This window comes from Hippopotamus amphibius, chromosome 12 (genome assembly GCF_030028045.1).
Source record: "Hippopotamus amphibius kiboko isolate mHipAmp2 chromosome 12, mHipAmp2.hap2, whole genome shotgun sequence".
In the NCBI taxonomy this organism is placed as follows: Eukaryota; Metazoa; Chordata; class Mammalia; order Artiodactyla; family Hippopotamidae; genus Hippopotamus; species Hippopotamus amphibius.
Window position 1 is genome coordinate 12,187,128 of NC_080197.1, and position 22,318 is coordinate 12,209,445.

General features: G+C 49.4%; 1 protein-coding gene across 1 annotated transcript in view; it reads left to right on the forward strand.

Annotated features, from left to right (window-relative positions):
- Window positions 1–3,014: 3,014 nt before the first annotated feature.
- The window catches only part of PREX1 (phosphatidylinositol-3,4,5-trisphosphate dependent Rac exchange factor 1), a 193,252-nt gene continuing 173,948 nt past the window's right edge, over window positions 3,015–22,318 (forward strand). Inside the window, exon 1 of the mRNA XM_057703163.1 lies at window positions 3,015–3,227. Coding sequence (XP_057559146.1) covers window positions 3,015–3,227 — 213 coding nt within the window. The remainder of the gene's footprint in view (window positions 3,228–22,318) is intronic.

The following is a 22,318-nucleotide window of genomic DNA, read 5'->3' on the forward strand; positions in this document are numbered from 1 at the left end:
TTTTTCCCTTTCCTGCTTTGGAATTGCGTTAACAGGTGATGTGGCCTGTGTAGCAGGCATCTTGCGTCTCTGAGGCCCCAAACCTTGGGAGAAAAGCCACCATGATGAGGCTAGCAGGGTTACAGGTGCTTTGGTCCATGATGATGTCACCAAGTCCTGAACCAGCCTGAGGAGCCAACCTCCTCTGGACCTCTTGTTAAATAAACAACATCCTATGGTTTAACCCATCAAGTGGCCCATTTTTCTCCTCCTCACAGCCAAATGCATCCAAATGGATTCAGCACTCAATCCACAAGTTGAATAAACAAAAGCCTTCACTTCCAGAGCACTTACTGTCTGCTCTAAGCACTATTAACTCAGGAATCTTTGCAACAACCTCACAATGTCGGTATAGCTATGATCCTCAGTTCATAGAAGACAAAAACGAGGTACAGAGAGCTTAAGTAATTTATTAAAAGTTGTATTATCTTTCACTAGGGATGGGATGGTGGGGGAGAAATATCCCAGAGGGATCTGAGAGATTAAGAGACTGTAGAAGAGATGGGGCAGGCCCTATGCACAAATGCAGAAATGTTTGGATGGTCTTTTGGGCAGGGTGGGATCTGTGTATGTGCGCGCGTGTGTGAAACTAATATCTTTGAAGTTGAAGCTGATCTTCCTTGGTCACAGCTGGGAAAGGGACTAACATTTGCTGAACACCTACTACGCGCCAGCTATCTGTGTCAGGTACTTTGTATCAGTGGTTCTCAACTGGGGGTGATCCTGTCCCTCTGGGGACGTTTGGCAGTGTCTGGAGACATTTTCGGTTGTCACATCTGGGGAGGGAGTGCTCCTGGCATCTAGTGGGTACAGTATGCCTCTAAGTGTCCTATAATGCACAGGATGGTCCCTCATAACTCAGAATCATCTGGCCCCAAATGTCAACAGTCTGGGGTTGAGAAACAATGCTTTACATACATAATTTTTTTTCTCTTACAAAGACTCCCATTTTACAGAACAGGTAACAGGCTTAGAGAGGTGAAGTGTCTTGATCAAGGTCACCCCAGCCAGTTAGATTTGGAGCTGGGAAACACATGCAAGCCAGTTTCATTCCACAGCCAGGATGCTCCCACCATGCTCTCCCCTTGCGGTAGACAGAATTAATTTAAGGACAAGGCAACTGAGAGTCAGAGAGGTGATGGGTACCAGTTGAAGGTCACATAGCAGTGACTCCAGAGACTTCTTTCCGAGGGAGCCAGTCACCTTTCGGCCACAACTGACTCCACTACCCAAACCTGGCAGGCTCATCTACCTCACACCCTTGACTGCCTGTCCAGGGGGACTTCAATCACCCAAGGCCCAGATCAAATGTCACCTTGTCGAAGATCACAAGGAAACAGAACTCTGAGAGGGCAGAAAACACTTCACTCTCACCCTGTGTCCTTATGCCCTTGCAATATTTACCCAGAGGCCATTGGGAGAATAATCCTGGGCCTAAAGGATGATTACAGTCTACAGGGGATATCACATGAATCAGCGAGCCCGCCGCAGAAACAACACAATCTCTGGCCTGTGAACAGAAGCAGGTTAGGAACTGTGCGGCCAGTTTGGAGAGTGGGGCCAGGCTACGAGGGCTGTTCATATATGCAATATTAATTAAGAATAAACATTTACAGGGAACTTTCTAGGTGCTGGGCACTGTTCCAAATCACCCTCTGTGAATTAACACATAACCCTGTGTAGGACCCCATGAGCAACGTACCATGATTATTCCCACTGTAACGATGACAACACTGAGGCTCTTGAGGCAAGGATACCTGGGCAAGGTCACCCAAGAAAACCACCAAGCGCAGGAGCTGGGATTTTAACCTGAATAGGCCCCAGAGGGATCATCCCTTCACATCCTCCAGTGAGGCAGGTGAGGACATTTGTCTACCAGTTCGCTGATTATCAAGGTCACACAGAGCAGCCTAGACTAGAAGCCTGGTTTCCCAAGGCCCTGTTGGCGGGGGACCGCGGGGGGCGGTTAGGTAGATGGGAGGGGGGCACGGGCAGAGCGGCTGCCATCGGATTAGCAGATAATTTCCTCTGGGAAAGGTTGGAAAGGGGAGGCTCATCTCACGGCGGGCACAGAAGTTATAAAGAAAGCGAAAAAGAAAAGAAGGAAGGAAAGAAAAAGGAAGGGGAAAGAGAAAAGAGAGGGGGTAAGAGAGAACCAGAGAGCCGTGCAGCTTCCTTGCCAAGGTCGTGGCAGCGTCCGAGGGCACCCAAAGGGCTGGGTGTCCCAAAGGCTGGGGCTGGGGTCGCCGCTTTTTCCCCGGGGCCGGCGGGGGCGCGCGTGGCGGGGCGGGCTTGCCCCTGAGCGGCTCCGCGGCCAGCGTTTCCGACCGGGTGTCGACTCAGCCCGAGCGGCGGCGGCCGGACCCGCGTGCGTGTGCTGCGCGCGGTGGGTGTCGCGTGTGCCGGGGTGGGAGTGGCGTAGCCCGCGGCGGGAGGCGGGGTAGGGGGCGCCACGCGTCCGGGCGCGGAGTTGGTGCGCTGGCCACGGCGGGGGCGCTGCTTCGGAACTTCGGGGCTCCGCGGGGCCCCCTGCGGAGGAGTCTCGCCCGAGAGCCCCGGGCACCCCGCTCAGGCGGGGCAGAGCTTCGGCCGTAGCCGCCCAGCGCCGCCGCGCGTCTCCAAGGGGCCCGGTGCGCGCGCGGAGCGTCTGCGGCCCGAGAGCGGCGTGGCACTTGGCAGACGCTCCCTTGGCGGCGGGGGCGGCGGCGGCGGCGAGGCCCGCCGTCTGGGAGCCCCAAGGGCCGGCCCCCTCCCGCCCCCTCCCGCCCCTCGTCCAGCCTCCGCGCGCTGCCTCCGCCCCCAGCCGGGGCTGCCCGCCCCTAGTCCCGCCAGCCCGCCGCGCCATGCGCTGGGCCCTCCGCTGAGCCCGGCCCGCCGGCGCGCCCCGTCCGGGATGGGGCGCCTGGACTCCTGAGTCGCCGCTCGGCGCGACCTCCGCGCGGGGGAAGGAGCCGGTGCCGCGCAGCCGCGCTAGGATGGAGGTGCCCGGCGGCAGCGGTCCCGGCGGCGACGGGGCTGGGGACTGTGCCCACCCGGACCCCCGGGCCCCCGGCGCCGCTGCGCCCAGCTCCGGCCCGTGCACGGCCGCCCGGGATTCGGAGCGCCAGCTGCGCCTCCGCCTCTGCGTCCTCAACGAAATCTTGGGCACCGAGAGGGACTACGTGGGCACCTTGCGCTTCTTGCAGTCGGTGAGTGTTGCCCGGGGAGCGCGGGGCAGCCTCCGCTCCAGCCGCCAGCCCGGCTGCGGAGCGCAAGGGCCTCCGGCGCGGGGCGGTCCCCACAACCTGTGGCCTCGGTCCCCGGGGGTCCCGAGAATCGCCTCAGGGGCGCCCTGCGGGGCGCGCAGAGACTGGGGAGATCCGGCTTCTCCAGAGCAGGGCGGTCGCCTGCCTAGCCAGCCCCGACCCGGGGTCTCCCTCATTTCGTTTCTCCCCCCCGGCACGCTGCCCTTTTGTCTTTTTCTTTCTCCCTCTCCGCGTTTCACATAGTTTTAAGATTAGTTACATCCGTGAGGTAGGGTCTCTGGGACCCAGGCGCCGGGAGCTTGAGCTCCTGCGTTTTTTCTCCCGGGGATTTCTTCGCCACCTAGTGCATCACGGACTACTCATCCAGGACGGACCCTAGAAATCCCAGAGCCCAGTGTCCCAAGCGCCCAGTAGAGTAGGATAAAACCCAAAGTCCGGAGTAGGGACAGAGGTCGACACAACCCCGGGGTAGGGCCCTTCTTCGCCATGCACACGCTTTTGCTGGAGCTTGGGGACGGTGGGTTTCGAACTCACGACACGGCGGTTCAGTCCCATCCCCCGCCTCCCACTCCAAGTTGCAAAACCACGGCGTCAGATTCTGTAAAATAACAACTGAGCGCTTAGTATGTGCCAGGCGTCTACGTGTGTCATGACAAGGTTGAACCTTCACAAGTGGCCTATGAAGTAAGGACGAATATTTCCCCCACTTTTTAGATGGGAGAGTTTAGCTCCAGAGAGGTTGAGTAACTTGCCCAGAATCAAACAGCTGCTTAATTGGGGATACCGGGTTTTGAACCAGGGCAGCCCCAGCCAGTGCTCCAAACCCCTATTCTTTTTTGTTTCTTCTTCTTCTTCTTTTTTTTCTGTGAGAGGGAGGAAGGGGCCACTTCCCTACTCTCCTAGGAAGTGAGAAAACTGGCGAGGCGGGTGGAGGGGGTGGGCCTGGGGCTAGCCTCGTTGGAAGTTAGGAGACTCTGAGGGCTTTAATCTTCGAGCCTCCTGCTGGGACCTCATTTACTCCCTTCTCTGCTCTAGGAAGTCTTTTAATCCTGGTTCAGTAAGGGCTGGTGGAGGGGCGGGGGGGCGGTTGGTGGTTCCCTCAGAAACCCCAGAGCCGGGCTCTGCAGCTCCCAGTCTCCGGGGGAAAGAGGGAGACTGGCATCCTCTGGGATCCCCTGTGGCTTGGGGGTGCAGCTGAGGCTGTGTGAGGTCCCAGTTTTAACTCAGGGAGGATAGAGCCCTTCTCTCTGTGAAAAGAGGTGTGTGTGTTGGTGGGGGTGGGGGGGCGGGGAGGAGAGTTGTGCAGAGGCATTGAAAATCATTTGGCTAAAGGACCCTTCTAGAAAGGCCTGTGAGAATGAGGCAAGGTTGGCATTTCTTTCCCATCCCTCCCTCTCTCACAGTTTAAAAAAAAAAAATCTGCTCAGTTTGAAGCTGGCAGTTTCTGAATTAAAGATGTAGACAGCCCTGGTATCTTTGAGCAATGTCAAATTCTAGGGAACTCCTCACTTCTCCTTCTGAGCCACTCCCTGCTTCTCAGTCTGAAAGGGAAGGAGGAAAGACAAGCCAATTTTTACATTAACAGGAAAGAAGATATACCTCTTCCTCCCACGTCCTTGCCCTGGATGGTGTGGCGTCTTTCAGAACAGATAGAAATGGCATTGGGGTTAACTGCGGTTTTAAATTGTCCATGTGTAGAGTCCGAGGAAACTGGAATAATGGAAATTGATTGTAATCAACCATTCTTATTATTAAAGAAACAGGGAAAAAAAGATTTCTCTACTTCCATATTATCTCCTTGACACTTTGAATTTACTGAGTTCATCAGTTTTTGTTTTTTTTTTTATTGGATTGACCTGTCAGTTTTGAGATGAGCTGGTTCCGACTTGGACGTCCCAGATCACTCATGCACCTGTTCTGGCCTCAGTTTCCCCACTTGTCAAGTGAGGGGAGGGGAATGCAGGCTTTCTTTCTGCCTTGTCCTTTTGGGTGTCCCCAAGCTGGTGTCAGAAATGGACTGATTGTGTAACCTGACCAGCCTTACTTCGTTTGTGAGCTGCAGGAGACCTCTCTTGTTTGGGTCCATTAGAAATGGTCCCTAAACAACCCAAGATCTTTCAGTTTTGAAAACCCAGGGCTTAGAGCTTCACGAACTGCTAATTACCAAGGTTTTGCATGGCAGTGAGGCTGGCAGCCTGCAGGTTGTTATCTATCCTATCTTCCCACTCTCTCCTCCCGGCCTTTCTACTTACTAATGGCTTGTTCCTGCTCGGAAGAATGCTGGGTAATCCCTCCCTGCTTTTAATTCCATGTGGCAGAGGCAGGTCTCGAAGGGTGTCCTGGCCTCCTTGTGTACATCGTTTTAAGGTCTCATTGCCAGTAGAAATGAATACTTTGGGGTAGACTGAGCATTGTGGGAAATACAGAAAAGCCAGGTCTAAGTTTCTGCTCTCGAGAAGGGCCATGTTCTAGCCAGGGGTGGCAAAATGGGTGTTTACAGAAATCCAAGTATGAGGCTAGGCTCTGGAGCCAGACTTTTTGGGGTCAGGTCCTTGGGCTGTGTGACATTAGGCAAGTGGCTTGACTTTTCTGAACTACACTTTCCTCATCCGTAAAATGGAGACTGATAATAGATCTTATAGAGTTTTTAAGAGAATAAGTGAGCTATATAAATGTTTATAAAGCACTTAGGGCAGTGTCTAGCAGGTAATAAGGCATTTCTAAATATTACTTATCATTAATTGTTATATGATAATTAAACATTACAAATGATTAGGATTATAGAAGTCTAGCGTCTAGCAAGCAGGAGTAGTCAGGGAGGGCTGCCTGGAGGAAGTGAGATCTGAGTCAGCACTGAAAGGAAGACGGGAACTCTGAGTGAATTTCCTTTTGACCATCTGCGCTCCGGAACCAGTGGTTTTGTTTGGTTCCGGGCCTGGGGCTCTCTGGTTCCTCCAGAATCTCCCTATTTTTCCCCATCTCCTTCAGGAACTGATTACACGTGCTCCCCTATCTCTGATGGGGACTGATGACTTTGGTGTCATATTTTGTATGTTTATTGAAGGGTCATGGAAAGGCAAGGACAGCCCTCTTGCATAGATGCTGGATCTCTCTTGGGGGACCCCATAGAGGTTGTTGGAGAAAATGCCTTGCGTTTTGACTGAACCTTGGATCTCAACATGTGGAAGCCCGGGCTGTGTTGGGTGCGCTGTGTGTGCTCTCGGGCAGTGTTTATAGTGATGGTAATGATGACAGGCATTGCTGTGTAGGAGCTGACACTGTTTCATTGCTTACCCTTCTGTCCATTCATTTGGTCTTTCCAGCACCCGTATGAAGGAAATGCTGTCCTTATCCTCATTGGCAGATGAGGAAACTGAGGCAAAGATAGTTCAAGTGAGCTGTCCTGGGTCATGTAGACAGCTGCCCACCACAGAACTCACGTCCCTAGCCACTTCGCAGACTGTCTGTGGCTTATAAAGGGCTTAACACCTGACTTTAGGGTGGCAGCACTGGGATTTGAACCCAGGTCTTGTGTAACCCTTACCCTCTGCCCGTGCTTCTTCTGGTTACTTCTCCTCCGTGACTCCTGTTCTCTCTTCCGCAGAATGGGCAGAACTTACAAGAATGGAGACGTCAGGCTGCTGGGTTCCTCCTTAGGAACAGAACTCCGTGTCTGTTCACGGTGTGAGGGTTGAGTATGGAGCTCTGGAGCCTGGTTGCTGGTGTTCAAATCCTGGCTTTACTCCACACCGCCTGTAGGTGGCCCTGGGCAGGTTACCAGCCTGTTCTGTGCCTCAGTTTTGCCATCTGTACAATGGGCACAGTACAGCACCCACTGCATCATAGGGGTGTTGTGAGCCCGAGGTTAACGCTCTTAGCACTGTGCCAGGCATGTGGTAGGTGGTCAGAATGCTCTGGTGCCTTTTGGGGGGATGTACAGCAGTGAGGGGCAGATGAGATTGTCTCTTTGGGGCTCAAAGTCTTCCCCCTTAAGGAAAGGCTGGGTGAGTCTTGAACCCACTTGCCTCTTGGTTGGATTGTTTTGGGGTCTTTGCCTGCAAGGCGGGGGGAGTCTGTGCTCAGGGGCAGATGCCAGCGGGTCCCCTGATGGGTGTGCCGTCCAGCCTGGGAGATGAGCAGAGAGACTCCTGGGTAGGAAGTGGTCAGCAGCCCCCCCGAGGGGCTCCTCTTGGCCGAGGACAGAGACCTGTCACTCTCAGGCACCCAGAGGGTCTACCTGAACTGGCTGGGCCAGGGTCCCTGAGGATCAAGGCATGTGGACAGAAAGCTCCCAGAATGCTTTCTGTGGTTCTGCTTTTTGGGAGTAGGAGACGAAAGCTTTTCTTCTTGTTGGAGCTGTGCTTGCCAAAACAAGAAACTGTGGTTTTGTGTTGTCTTTTTTTTTTTTTTTTTTTAAAGGTTTTGTACTCCTAGTCTGACACTAGGGAGTAGTGCTGGGGAGTGGGGGGCGGGGGCGTACGTTAAAATTGTGCTGTCACTGAAACAGAATGACCTACCTAGTGATGTGGGGATTTTCGCAAGGTTGTGTTGTGCAAAGTAGGATGCTAAGAAGTTCCGCCTTGGGAAAAAAGCACTAACCATAGTATGATGTACCTTGTATTACAGGAGTTTGGAGAAAAGGATGGAAAGATATGTATCTTGTGAAGAAAGGCAAGCAGAAAGATAAAAAAGGGAAAAAATGTTCTAAGAAATGCTGTTTGTAATGCCCTTTCCATGTAAGATTATGCGTATGTATAAGAATACAGTTTTAACAAATCACCGACAGAAGGAATTGTATTTTCAACACGATTATAAAATGAATGCACAGCAATAGTGAGAATAATTTTGCTAACACTTACGTAGTGCTAGGTGTTTGTAAGCCCTGTGTAAAGCATTCTGTGTATATCAGCTCAAAAGTTCCACATATTATTGTGCTTCCCATTTTACAAGTGAAACAAAGGCACAGAGAGGCCAAGTCAGTTTCCCAAGGTCACACAGCCTGACTGAGCTGGGATTCAAACCCAGGTAGTCTGGCTGCGTAACCCACATTCTTTACCACTACCCTGAATTGCCCCAACATGGTGCTGTGTTCATGACCCAAATTACTGCCTTTGTGAGACCTCTGGGCTGCCCAACTAGGCAAGAATTAAGCCAAAAGGTCCAAATTATCTGAGCTTCAGGATGCTGATGGGCCAGGACCAGGTCACTTTATATTGGGCTGAACATCATCAGGAAGCCAGTGAAAATTTTCTGCTGATAAAACCCTCAGCATCAGCAGGAGTTAGATGGGGCCCATCTTTTGTGTGTGGCAAACAGAGCTACGTACAGGTAAAGCCAGAAAGAAATGACTGCTTTTCTGAGTGTAAGTGTATAAGGGACCACCTGCTGTGTATTCCAGGCAGTGTTCTAGGCCACAAAGATGCAGCCATCAACAGGACAAATGTGGTCCTCACCCCTGTGACAGAGATGACTCAACAGGGATGCTAGAACTCATGCATTTGAGTGAGCGTGCTCTTCAAATAAGCATCCCAGACACCCCTTCACTATTATTCTGGTGTTTTTTGCTCTTGTAACCATTTCTCTGTCACTTTAAGAAGAGATGGATGGGGTTGGTGTCCCTGGCTTTTGGAGGCTTCAAGGGCACCCCTTTCTTAGAGGGTATCCCCCTTTATCAGGCCAGTGAGCAGAAGAACTGTTGGGCTTGGGGCCACACCCTCAGATTAAGAAACCCACATCCTCTCTGCTTTACAGCCGCCCCTCTCAAAGCTTTTGCAAGAATTGAGTCTTTGAAGTAGGCCATGTCTCGCTGCAGAACTTTACCTCCCAGATTTTTGTGATTTCTCCTCTTTTTTTTTCCAATAGACACAGGTTCTCTGGCTGGAACCCTGATGGGAGGTGGGTAACTAGAGTACGGTGTCCCACTGGCTTTGTTTTGTAGGCACCAGGTGAGGTCAGAGCTGGTTCTTGCCCCAGAAATTAGGAGACATAGAGCTTTTGAGCAAGCCAGGGAGTGGAGTGTCTGAATCTCCTTGTTTTGCACATGAGACTTCCAGAGGGACCCCCTGCAGAAGTTGTGGCCCCCTGAGGGAGGTGAGCCTGGTCAAGGGTGGTGACTCTGCAGCCTGGGTCAGGGTTCCATCATGAGAGTTCTGGGGTGAGAGGGCTTGGGGGCCTTCTCTGGGGATTTGTGTTTTAGCCTGGATTCAACGTCCTTAAACAGGTTGTACAAGGGGCATTTCCAGCCCTAGCAACTGGTTTGGGATGGATCCCTCCATCTTTAAACCTTTGGCACTACTGACATATTGGGTGGGCTTATTCTGTGTTATGGGGCTGTCCTGTGTATTGCAGGCTGTTTAATGGCAGCCTTGGCCTCTACCCACTAGATGCCAGTAGCATCCCCTTCCCCCAATTGGGACAATCAGAAATGTCTCCAGACATTGCCACATGTCCCCTGGGGACAAAATAGCCCAGGGCTGGGAATTACTGGCTAAAACCTCCCTTATCCACCAGCCCTGTTTTCGGACCATTTTAGGGGATTTACATGCATATGTAGACATGTATAGCATTGATGTGGTATGTGTAAATGTGTATGTATTTACATAAATGGCATGGTATGGTTTGTTCTTTTCACCCTCGGTGTATCTTGGGTTCATGATTAAGAGCACAGGCTCTAGAGACAAGTGGCCTGGGTTTGAAACCCAGCCCTGTGACCTTGGACAAGTCCTCTTGCCTCTATGATCCCTGATTTTCCCATTGGTAAGATGGTCGTAGCCCTCCTAGGGTGGCTGCAGGATCAAGTGCAGTCATCTGCGCACCTGGCACAGCTGAGCTCCAAGGTGCGGTTAGTCTCCGCGAAGTACCTGCCACAAAAGGGAGCCCCTGAGGAAGGAGGGAAGCCCTCCAGCCTCCCAGCTGAGTGTGGATTTTTAGGTTTATTTTTATTTTCCCGGCTCCTGGAGGACCCGAAGAGGATCTGCCAGGCCATCCCCTTTTGTCTTGTGGTCAGACACACAATCTGTGTTTACCCGCCTGGTTCCCTCCCCAGGGTGGAGCTGACAGTTGATCCCTTGGTTCTGGGCCAGGGGAGGTGAGGCTATTTCAGGCTGGTGGGAGGGCCACTGAAGGTTGGTAGAGGCAGGTGGCCAGTTGCCACGGAGATCTGAGGTCTTTCCTCCCCTCACTGGGGAGAGTGGGTGGTTTCTGCAAGGAGCTACTCCCAGGCGGGGTGAGGCCAGGGTCAGAGCGGGCCATGGGCAGTCAGTGCTTTCATTCACAAATTCACTTGTTCTTTCAGTAAACAGATGTTGAACACCTACTAACTGCTAGAGACTAGGCTAGGTGTTGGCATGTGGCCAGTATAAGATGGACAAGGTTCTTGCCCTCGTGGAATCTTCAGACAGTACAAAAAGATATCACTTGAGAAAGTGGCAAGAGGTGTAATAATGATAAAATAATCCACTGAGGCCCTACTATGTGCCAGGTACTATGTGAGTTATCTTTTTGAGCTGTTGCAACAACCCTCTGAAGTAGAGACTGTCATTATACCTATTTTGCAGGTGAGGAAACTGAGGCCCAGAGAGGTTGAGTGACTTGTTCAAGTCCGCACAGTTTGGGAGTGGGTGCACCAAGGAAGAGATAAAATGGGGATATGTTGGTGACAGGGAGGGTGGCATCTATTGAGATGGGGTGGTCAAAGGAGACCTCTCTGAAGAGGTGGCATCTGAGCTGAGTCCTGTGGCAGGGAAGGAACCAGCTGTGGAAAGCGTCTTGAGAAGTGTGTTCCAGGTAGAGGGAACAGTGTGTGCAAAGGTCCTGAGGCAGGGTGTTTGGCTTGTTTGAGGAACAGCAAGAGGCCAGGGTGACTGGAGGGGAGGGGAGGTTGGCATGGGCAGCGGGGCCTGGTGGCATGGGCCTCACATGCATGGTGAGCAGTTTGGGTTTGAGTCTTAGTGGGCTGAGGTGCCCCTTGGGTGTGGCATGGTCTGATTGATGATCTGAAAATCGGGACTGCGTGGTGCCCTTCCCAAGGTCCAGCAAATGCCTCCTGCCTCCAGCCTGGAATACCCATCCAGGAGGGAGGCCCACACCTTCCCCTCCCCCAGGCAGATCCCTTGTCTGTACTCAGGTTGCTTTGTGACCCTGGCTGTTTCTGTCCCCTGTCTGGGGGGTGGGAGGGGGGTACTGTGTCTGAGCCAACCATACCTGGAGAGGAGTTTGGGCCCCTCTTTTTGGCCTGGGTGTGGACTTGGGAGGGCTGTTGATGTGAGATGGGTTCCTGCTTGCCGTGAGGGAGGGGGCACCCCTTGTTTTCTGTTCAGGAAACTGATTTACATGATTAGAAACTGTTAGGTGGCACCTTGGACTCCACCCTCCGCTCACAGCCATCATGACAGCACTTTACCTGGTGTCAGCCTCACCCCTGCCCTTGGGGGAGATGTCTTTTTCAGACCCACTTCACAGATGAGGAAGACTGAGGCACAGAGGGTATCTTGCCCAAGGACACACCGTTGGAAACTGGCCGTCGCCTCCTTTGCTCTCACTTTGCCTCCATGGTCTGTTCTCCATATACAGTCCGGGAGTCTAGTTAGCACTTAAGTCATGCTGCTGCCCTGCTCAAAGCCCTCCTGTAACTGCCACCACCCTCAGAGTAAAAGCCAAGTCCTTAGAATGGCCTGGAAAGTCCTGCATGATCTGCCCCATCACTTCTCCCATCCCTCTCCTAGTCATCTTTTTTTATCTCATATAGTTTTTTAAACTGAGATATGATTCACATACCATAAATTTTACCACCTAAAGTGTGCAATTCATTGGTTTGGTGTATATTCACAAAGTTGTGCAATCATCACCACCATCTAATTCAAGAATCTCCTGTTGCTTTCACTCCCCTCCAGCCCCATTGGCCCTTTCTCAGATGCACCAGGCATGCTCCTGCCTCAGGGTCTTCTCACTTGTTCTCGCAGGAATGCTCTTCCTTCAGTATCCCTGTGGCTCACTCCTTCAGGCCTCTGCTCAAACCTCATGGTCTCTGTGAGGTCTTTCCTGACCATCTCCCCACCCTTCCAATTCACAGTTGTACTTCACCCCCACTCACCACTTCCTATCTCCTTTTCCCTGGGTGGTTTTTATTCACTCTCCAGCACCAAGAACAGTGCCTGGCACATAGTAGATGCTCATTAAATATTTGTTGAATGAAGAAGAAAGTTTCTTCTCTGTATACATGTTTACACACACACACACACACACACACACACACACACACACACACACACACACATTTTTTTGTTCATACTGCGTGGCTTGTGGGATCTTAGTTCCCCGACCAGGGATTGAACCCACACCCTTAGCAGTGAAAGCACGTAGTCCTAACCACTGGACTGCTAGGGAATTCCCATATTTTTAAAATATAATGTGATTCTCTTGATTTATATGACTGCTCAATATTTTGTGTGGACTATTGGGCCCCAGGGTCTGGCCCAGACTGTCTGGGTCTGAATTGTGTCTCTGCCTCTGAGTGGTTGCGTGACCCTAGGCCAGGAATGTCCCCTTTCTGGGCCTCAGTGTCCTCATCTGTAAATGAGTTGGGACACTTTGCTCAGTGTTCGTACATGGCAGCTCCAGTTAATGGTGGTCATTCTTTTGTTAAAATTATTATGTTTTAGATTATTAGTATTTCCCTACTTTTTGTACAAGGACAGTTATAGGGTCTTGTCTTGAAAAAAGTGCCTCAGATCATTCCTGGGGCTTGAAATAAGCAACTGAATTTGTTTAGACCAATTGGCCCCAAGTTACATTTATACTCTACAGTAGTCTATTATGTATGCAGTAACAATGTACAAAAACAATGTACATAGTTTAATTAAAAAATACTTTATTGCTAAAAAAAAGCCAAAACAATTGCAATAGTAACATCACAGATCACTGATCACAGGTCACTGTAACATATAATAATAATGAAAAGGTTTTAAATATTGTGAGAATTACTAAAAGTGACCCAGAGGCATCAGGTAAGTAAATACTGTTCGGAAGATGGTGCCGACAGACTTGATTGACGCAGGATTGCCACAAACCTTCAATTTGTAAAAAACACAATATTTGTGAAACAATAAAGTGAAGTGCAATAAAATGAGGTCTGCCTGGACTCCTCTGTTGTTGGGGAGAATGTTCTACAAATGTCATTTAGTTCAGGGTGGTTTATAGTGTTGTTCAGGTCTTCTGCATCCTTACTGACTTTTGGTCCCCTTGTTTTACCACTTACTGGTAGAAGTCTCCAACTATGATTGTAGGTCTGTGTATCTCTCCCTTGAATTCTTTGTTTTACTTTAAAGTCCTTTTGTTGGAACATAACACATTTATGATTATGTCTTCCTGATGAACTGACTCTTTTATCATTATGAAATATGCCTCTTTACCCCGATAATGCTCACTGTCTTGAAGTCTCGTTATTCTGATGTTAACATAGCCATGCCAGCTCTCTTATGCTTTCTGCTTTCCATCTCTTTCCTGTTAGCCTCTTTGTGTCTTTATATTTCAGGTGCATCTCTTAAGGCATCACAGAGCTGAATCTTGCTTTTTTATCCATTCTGACAGTCTCTGCCTCTTAATGAGACTATTTAGCTCACATACATTTAATGTAATTATTGACAGGGTTGGGTTTAGGTCTAACATGCTGTCATTTCATTTGGTTTGTTTGATGAGGCAATAGCAGTCAAAAAAGATCTCCTTCCTCTCCTGTCCCCATTGTGCTAGAGGTAAGGGGAGCAGGAAATTGAGTTTGATCAAATTCAGACTTGCTGTGGCTTACAAGGCCTCTACGACCTGGGCTCTGCTCACCATGCCAGCCTCATCTCCCCCTGCATTCACTGTGTCCTGGCCCCATCAGCTTTCTTTCTGTTCTTGAACTTGCTAGGCTGCTCTTCCACCTTCTGAACCTTTTCATTTGCTGTTCTTCTTGCCTATGTCACCTTTAACTGTGCGGTGCATCGGGGCCCTTCCCTCTTGTTCAGCTGTAACTCCAGTGTCACTTCCTTAGAGAGCCTTCGAGTCGCAGTCTCGATATCACCACACCTATTTTCTTCTTGGTACCTGTCACTCCCTGAAATAATCTTGTCTATTTATTTGATTAGTGTCTGTCTCCCCGACTAGGATATAAGTCATATGAGGTCAGGGCCCTGGACTGCTATATTCATTGACAACCCCCCAGCACCTAGCACATAATGGACACTCTGTTAGTGTGAGTCGAGGGAGTGAATGTGTGAATGAAAGGGATAGAATGGGGTACACTCTGTGGCAGAGGCCCTCCTAGTTCCTGCCACCAGGCCTCCATGGTTCCTTGAGTTTAGGGAGTGTGGACCCCAGCGTGGGGAGCGGCTGCAGACTGGCGTCCTTGGCCTCCTGGCTTTACCACACCGGGAGGGCAGAGGGAGCTCTGTGTGGTCCCAGCTGCCAGCTGATGGCTGGCCAGGCTGTTGACTGGGTGATTTTTTAAGATTTATTTCGCCTCTATCACAAAGGTAATAAATACAGTAGGGGCGTGTGTGTCAAAGCCCATTCCCTTATGTCTGTTCAATTACAGGCTCTCTTATGGAACCGAGTATGGTAAAATGATGTTTTATGTATGTACCTGACTGTAGATGTTCTACATTTCTACATCTGTTCAGGGGTCTAGTCATAAAACTCCAGTGTGCTGTATTTGTGGACATTTTAATACATTTTTTTCAAAGTTAATTTTTTGGTAACTTTTTATTTTGACATTTCAAGAATATAAAGCACCCTGTATACTTTTCACCTGAATTCACCAGTTGTTAGCCCTGGGCTAATTCTCCCTTTTTCTCTCAGCTCCTTTTGCCCTTCCTCCCCACTTCCCCCACCCTGTACATATACACATGTGCGTGTGTACACACACACACACACACACAATTATTATTACTATTGTTATTACTTTGATCCATTTGAGAGTAATTGCAGACATGATGCCCCTAAATAATTCAGCATGTATCTCCTAAGAACACAGACATTCTCTACTATAACCACAGGACACTGAACAAAATCAGGAAACTTAACATTGATAGTAAATTATGCCATCTATGGGAATTCCCTGGCTGTACAATGGTTGGGGCTCTGTGCTTTCACTGCCAAGGGTCTGGGTTCAGTTCCTGGTCAGGGAACTAAGATCCCACAAGCTGCATGGTATGGCCAAAAAAAAAAAAATTATACAACCCACAATCTATATTCAAATTTTACCTATTTTCCCAAGAATGTCCTTTATATCTACCCTCCCCGCTTCCCCATCCCCAGTCTAGGGTCCGGGCGTCATATTCGGTCGCCTTCTTTGGCGATTTTGACTGTGTATGACTTTTAACCTCGTGTGGGTGGTAGAAACACTCCACTGAGATGTGGCTTTGCCAGTGCTTGTCCCGGGCCACCACTTACCAGCTCTGTGACCTTGGGCAAATGCCTCTTGGGCCTCAGTTTCTTTGGCTGTAAAATGGGGAAATCGCTGTTTTTCCCCCATAGGCTTCTTCTCTTCCACACATTTTATTGAGTGTCTGCTGCATGCCTGGCTCTGTCGTAGATGCTGGGGATTCAGCAGTCACAGGGCAGGTAGACATCTGGGCCCTTGGGGTGGTGGCCGAGAGGAGAAGGTTGCGTGGAGTGAAATAGTAGGTGCTGGGCATGGAGCTGGCTCCCAGGGACACCCTCCACACATTGACTGTTTTTGCTGTCTCTGTTCATTGTAGAACATTTGGAAAATAAAGACAAGTAAAAAGATCTCACCCTTCCAAACAGTCATTTCACCTTTTGGTACATTTCCTGCTTGTTCTTTGCATTCTGTTTCAGCTGAGGTGTGATCACACAGCACACACCATGTTTTCTCTTACTTCTCTTGCCCCTTCTGTGCAGTTCTGTGTGTCACTACTAAGCACTCTTCATCACTAAACCTTTTTATGGTTTCATAGTGAAACATGGGGCTCTGGGTCCAGGTCGAGCTGTTAGGGGACTGTTGACCGAAACCGCCCGCCCTGGCCAGGCCCGCTTGCCTGAGTTGTCTCACAACAGGAGGTCCTGATAAGGAACAGGGTGCATCAGTGGAAAACCAACCTGGAGAATTTGGGAGGGGCCTGAAGAGGGAGGAGACGACCAGCCTCCCAGAATCCTTCATGCTGGAATCCACCTTGGCTGAGAGATGCACGTGCCACTAGCAAGGACCCCGAGTCAGACTATGGGCCAAGCAAGATGATTGGCAGAGACAACCCCAAAACTAACCCTATCACCTTAAAACCTGAGACTGCGAGCCACGTGGCAGAGCAGTCCTCCTGGGGTCCCTCACCCGCTGATGTCTGCCTGGGTGCCCCTTTCCAATAAAGTCTCTTGCTTTGTCAGCACATGTGTCTCCTCGGACAGTTCATTTCCAAGTGTAGGGCAAGAGCCCACTCTCGGGCCCTGGAGGGGGTCCCCCTTCCTGCAACAGAATCCTGGCTACTTACGGGCTGTGTAATGGTAGGCAAGCTGCTTTACCTGGGCCTGCCTCATTTCCGGACAGTGCCCACCTCGTAGTTTGATGGAGAATGAGATGAATTAAGATCTGTAAAGCTCTGGAAACAATGCCTGGCACAGGGTAAGCGTTCCATATGTATTAGCTGTAATTATAATAATTATTATAATATAATCATATACTAATAAAATTATTATTATCATTCCTTTCATATTGGGTATTTACATAGATTTCAGCTTTTCACAATTACAGACCACATGAACCTTTGTTCAAGTTGCCAGTTCGTTTATTGATTCAGTGACTGGGGGCTGAAGAAACTTGGGTTTAGGGCCTTTTGGTCTTTACTAACCCAGAGAAATCATTGGCAGCTAGAATCCTAGAATCGGGTTGTCAGAGCTGGAAGAGACCATGACGTCATCTCACTCATTGGTTTCATTTTTTCAGAAGAGGAAACTGAGGCCTAGCACTGTCCAGTGACTTGGTCCAGGCTGACCAAGTGAGTTTGTGGTTGAGATGGAACTTGGAATTGAAAGCAGGTTTCCTGACTGCTATCTCATGAATGTTCTGCTTTTGTCCCACAGCTCAGATGCTTGGAGGACAGAGGGGGAGGTTTAAGTTGTGTCCAGATGAATTGGAGAAATCCTTTGTGCCTAGAGGATGCCTTTGTCTTTGGGAAACTTTATTTTCAGATTTGTTGACTTTAGTGACCATAAATGGTGTGTGTGTGTGTGTGTGTGTGTGTGTGTGTGTGTGTTTGTGTCTGTCTGTCTGTCTGTCTTACTATCATTCATTCTCCATGGGTCCATAGCACCACGAGTTCCAAACTGGGCATCCTCAAGCCAGTACAGGCCCTTAAGTAGGTTTTGTCATGCCTGTGCAGTGTTCTAAAATTTTTTTATTAGCCAATATTGAAAAATCCAGAAATTTCATACAAAATTTATATTTCTGGCTTCTTAAATAGTCAGAAGATCTGTCCACATCAAGCTTGCATGCCCACAGGCACACCCTTGGCTGGAGCTGACCAGCTGCCTTCTTTAGGCAGGACTTGCAGGCTTCAGTTTGCCACAGTCTCCACCCTTCCCTAATGTCCCTGACACTGAAACCAAACATTGGTTGCCGTTTACCATTGTGCTTGCTCTGCTGGTTTTTAAATTTTTTTAATAGACTTAAGAGGACATTGGACTAGTTCTTCTAACCCTTGTTTCTATCAAATGGAAAACTGAAAGTCAGACCAAGAGGGTTATATGTTTTAAGAAACAATGGAGGAGCAGGTTTTCCTTTGGAAGGAGGATATGTTTAGTAAGCAAAAAAGTACTTTTTTTGTTAAAAGGATATGATTTTCATTGTCCTTACGAAGGATACTGATCCAGTCTCCCCGCCTCCCCACTTAGGCAGTTGAGTTTGAGATGCATCTTATAGTTTGTGGGTGGTCTTTCTACTCTCTGAGGTGAGTGGAGGGGGAGAAGGTAGTTCTCTCTTAGAGAGGGTGAGTCTCTTACCCCAGCTCCCACTTCCTGTGGCCTGTGGACAGTCATTCTCTTTTCTGTTTTGCAACATCAGCTGTTGAACTGGAGGTTCCCACATTCATCTGTCCTACTTCCTGAATCTTTCTCTGTACTTATGCTCCTTTGGGAGATCCTGGGGTGCAGATCCCAGAGAGGAAGCAGTGGGTTCCTACCCGCGTGTTAGGAGGTCCCTCAGCTGCCGTCTGGAGCCTCCTCTTAGACTTCAGGACCCTGATACCATCCCAGTCAGGCTTGGTGTCTTCGTGTGCGGGTGCAGCTGCATGGAGACCTCTCCCCAGCTTTGTTTCTCCCAAATCTAGAAGGTTTTGAAACAACATTAATAACAACAACAGTAATAGCTCTGCTCTTCCTCACAGGATCAGCAAATGCTGGTTGTCAGGATTCTTTGGTTGCAAGTGACAGAAACCCTAGCTTAAACTGCCTTCAGCAGAGCTGGTAATTGGTTGGCTTCTGTTAAGGAAGTGTCTGTCTGTTGTCCTGGAGTGGCCTCTGATTGGCTGCCTTGAGTCACGTGCCATTCCCTGATCTAGTCAGGGAGACTGAGATGGACTGGTCAGGTCTGGGTCAGGGACCCACCTGTACCACATGGCAGTGGGGGAGTTGTGGTTTGTGCAAGGAAGACTCCAGGGTGCTGGGACTGGAAGAAGGGGAGGGATGCCACCTGGAAGCACCTCTCCTCCTCTGTGTGGGTACCATCATCCCAGATAGGAAGCCTTTACCTTCTGAGTCTTGAGTCCCAGGGGAACCCTGTTGTCACTTGGGCTGCCTGCAGTGTCCTGTGGCTGTTCCACATCCTTCCTTCAAAACCTTGCTTATCTCCTGCTTCCTCAAGAGGCCTTCCCTGACTGTTCTGGCTCTTTCCATGGATCTAATAATAGCATCAGCATCTACGTGTGTGAGATGTCCTCAGTGCACATGTCTCAAGCAACATAGCCTCCCAGGAATCTGACGGGGAAGATGTTCCTCTGTTGCCTTTTTTATGGATGAGGAAACAGGCTCAGAGAGGTTCAGCAACCAGAGAGGCTTCAGGGTCACGCAGCATCCTTTTTTCTTATTGGAGGCTCCATTGTGTGTTTTGTCTTCTCTGGGGCCACACAACCTGGGTTTCAATCCAGATTCTGCCTCTTTAGGTGTTGTCACCTTACGACAATGGCTTAACCTCTGTTATCTGGGTGGAGAACATTCCAGGCAGAGGGAACAGCAAATGCAGATGCCCTGAGGCAGGAGCATGTTTCAGGAACAGCAAGGAGGCAAGAGTGGCTGGAGTAGAGTGAGCCAGGTGAAGCATTAATCAGAGGTGAAGTGAAGGAGGTAACAGCAGGATGAGGCAGGCTGGCGGGCAGATTGTACAGGGTCCTGTGGGCTGTTGTAAGGACTTTGCATTTTACTTTGAGTGAGGTGGGAGCCCTTGGAGCTTTTGAGCAGGGGAGGGACAGAATCTCAGTTGTCACAGTATCCCTCTGGCTACCAGTGGAGAATGGATTGTAGAGGGGCAGGGTAGAGGCAGAAGGACGAGGCTGCATGGTAGCCCGGGTGGAACAACATGGCAGCAGGGGTCTGGGGTGTTCTGCCAGTGGCTAGAAGTTAGTTAATTGCCCCTCCTTTGTGCTCCTGTGGTGTTCATTAGCTATGTGACCTTGGGTTCCAGCTTTAGCTCATTGAGCCTCAGTTTTCTCATCTGTAAAACGGGGTTAATGGTGTTACTTCTTGTATCAGGCTGTGGGCATGAATTGTATGTGATGATAAACGTAAAGTGCTTCCTTGAGTACCTGGCACGTCGTAAGCACTCAGCAAATATTTGTGGAATAAACCAGTTAGTGAATGACAGGGAGTTTGGGGCTGCTCCAGCTCTGCCCAAGGCATCTACCCCTGAGGTTGGCCCCATAGTGGGAAGCATCGCCCCCCCCCCCCCAACTCTACCCTCCTCCTCCCCACACATGGAGATTTGAATGAACAGAACCCAGAATGTTCTGGCAACAGTCGCTCCCTCTTTCCTAGGGACAAAGACATCTTTGTTATGCCTGGGTGTGAAATCCATCTCAGAAATGAGGATGGTGCAGGCTCAGCAGGCAGCTTGCGAGGATGGGGAGGGGCTTGGGAGGAAGATATCTCAGTGCCCTGTAGAGGGACAGCCTGCTCCCCCACCATCATCTGGCCTCATGTGGGTCCAGGATGCTCTTGAATGGTAGTATTTTGTGGAATGAGAACTATGTGGAACCACATTTCTACTGAGAAACCACATCAATCAACATTGCCTTCTGTAGCATTACCATTATCTCTCTCACACACACAGAAAAAGTGATAATACCCAGTGCTGGTATGACTGCTGGGAAATGGACAGTTCCATATGATTGCTGTCAGGAGTATTAATGCTGCTGGCCTTTGGGAAAAATAGTCTGGCCTGCCTCCCTCCCTCCCTTTCTCTCTCTCTCTCTCTCTTTCTTGCTTGCTTTCCTTCCTTCCTTCCTTCTTTTTTTTTTCCCTCCCAGTTTCAGTGAGATATAATTCACATACAGCACTGTATATGTTTAGGGTGTACAGCATAGTGATTTGACTTACATCATGTAATGATGATCCCAATAAGTTTAGTGAGTATCCATCAGCTCACAGAGCTACAAAATAAAAGAAACAGAAAAAGATTTTTTTCCTTGTGATGTGAACTCCTAGGATTTGCTCTCTTAACAACTTGTATATAGAACATACATCAGCGTTAATGATATTTATCATGTTGTAGTCTGGCAGTGATTTTGAAAGTGAAAAACCACAATACCCTTTGACTCAGTTCCTTTGGGAATCTCTCCTGTAGAACCAAGAAGAAAAAGTATGTAAAGGTGTCAGTTAGAAAGTTGTTTGCTCCAGTTTTGTTTGTGATAGCCCGCCCCCGCACAAAAGGAAGCCACTTGAGTATTCAGTCACAGAGAAGAGGCTGAGGTTGTTGCTCAGCCACAGTTGGGATGTCAGGCAGCTATTTAAAAGAATGAGCTTGATCTCTCGATGTCAAGGGCTGTACATACTGTACTGCTAAGCAAGAAAGGTTAAGTTGCGAGTCAAGGGTAGAGGGTGATCCCAATTTTGTAGGAAAAAAACCCAACAGCCAAAAGACCCAGTGGATGGGTATTTACGAAAGTCGAGAAAGGCACTGTAGGATGCACCCCAGGATATTCACATTGGTGGCTTTGGGCTGAGAATGGGGAGGGTTTTAGATAAAGATATTTTATTTATCTTTGTATTTTTTTTGCATTGTTTCACTAGTTATAATTAACACATTCTTATTCAAATTAAGATAAACTGACCATTAAAAAAAAAGATAGCTGCTGGTTTCTCACCATGTGCGGCAGACCTGTATATAATATTGGGTCATATAAAGCGTCCCGTAGTCCTTTGAGAATGGGAATAACGGGTGGGTGACCAAGATTCTGAGTCCAGGCCCCTTAAGTTAAATATAGGCCTCAGATTTGACCAGTGGACAAAGATCTTTGCCCTTGTGGAGCTGACATTCTGATAGAATTCTGCCGAGCACAGGGGTTTCCAAACGAGGGCACTTTTTGCGCCCCAGGGGGACATTTGGCAACGTCTGCAGATGTTTTTAGTTGTCAGATTGCAGAGGAAGGATGCTACTGGTGGGTAGAAGCCAAGGATGTTGCTAAATATCCTACAGTGCCTTAGGACCCCCCCCACGACATGAATTACCTGGTCCCAAACATCGATAGTGCTGAGATTGAGAACCGTGAGCTAGATCAGTGTCTGACACACATTAAGAGCTCAACAAATATTAGCTGCTGTGATGAAAAGATGACATAAACATGTCTTTGTTTCCCGCCCATCTTACAGACAAGGAAATTGGGGCTTGGAGAGGTGTCGTCACTGAGGAGGGAGTGGGATGCCCCATCCCTGGGGAAGGGAGGTGGAGCTCTGGGTTCAGGGCTGGCCCGTAAGTGCAAGAAGTAGGGAGACCCCGACGCTGGGGAGAGTCTGGAGACCCAGTCCTGAGTTTGGTGCTGGCCTCCCCTCCTGGC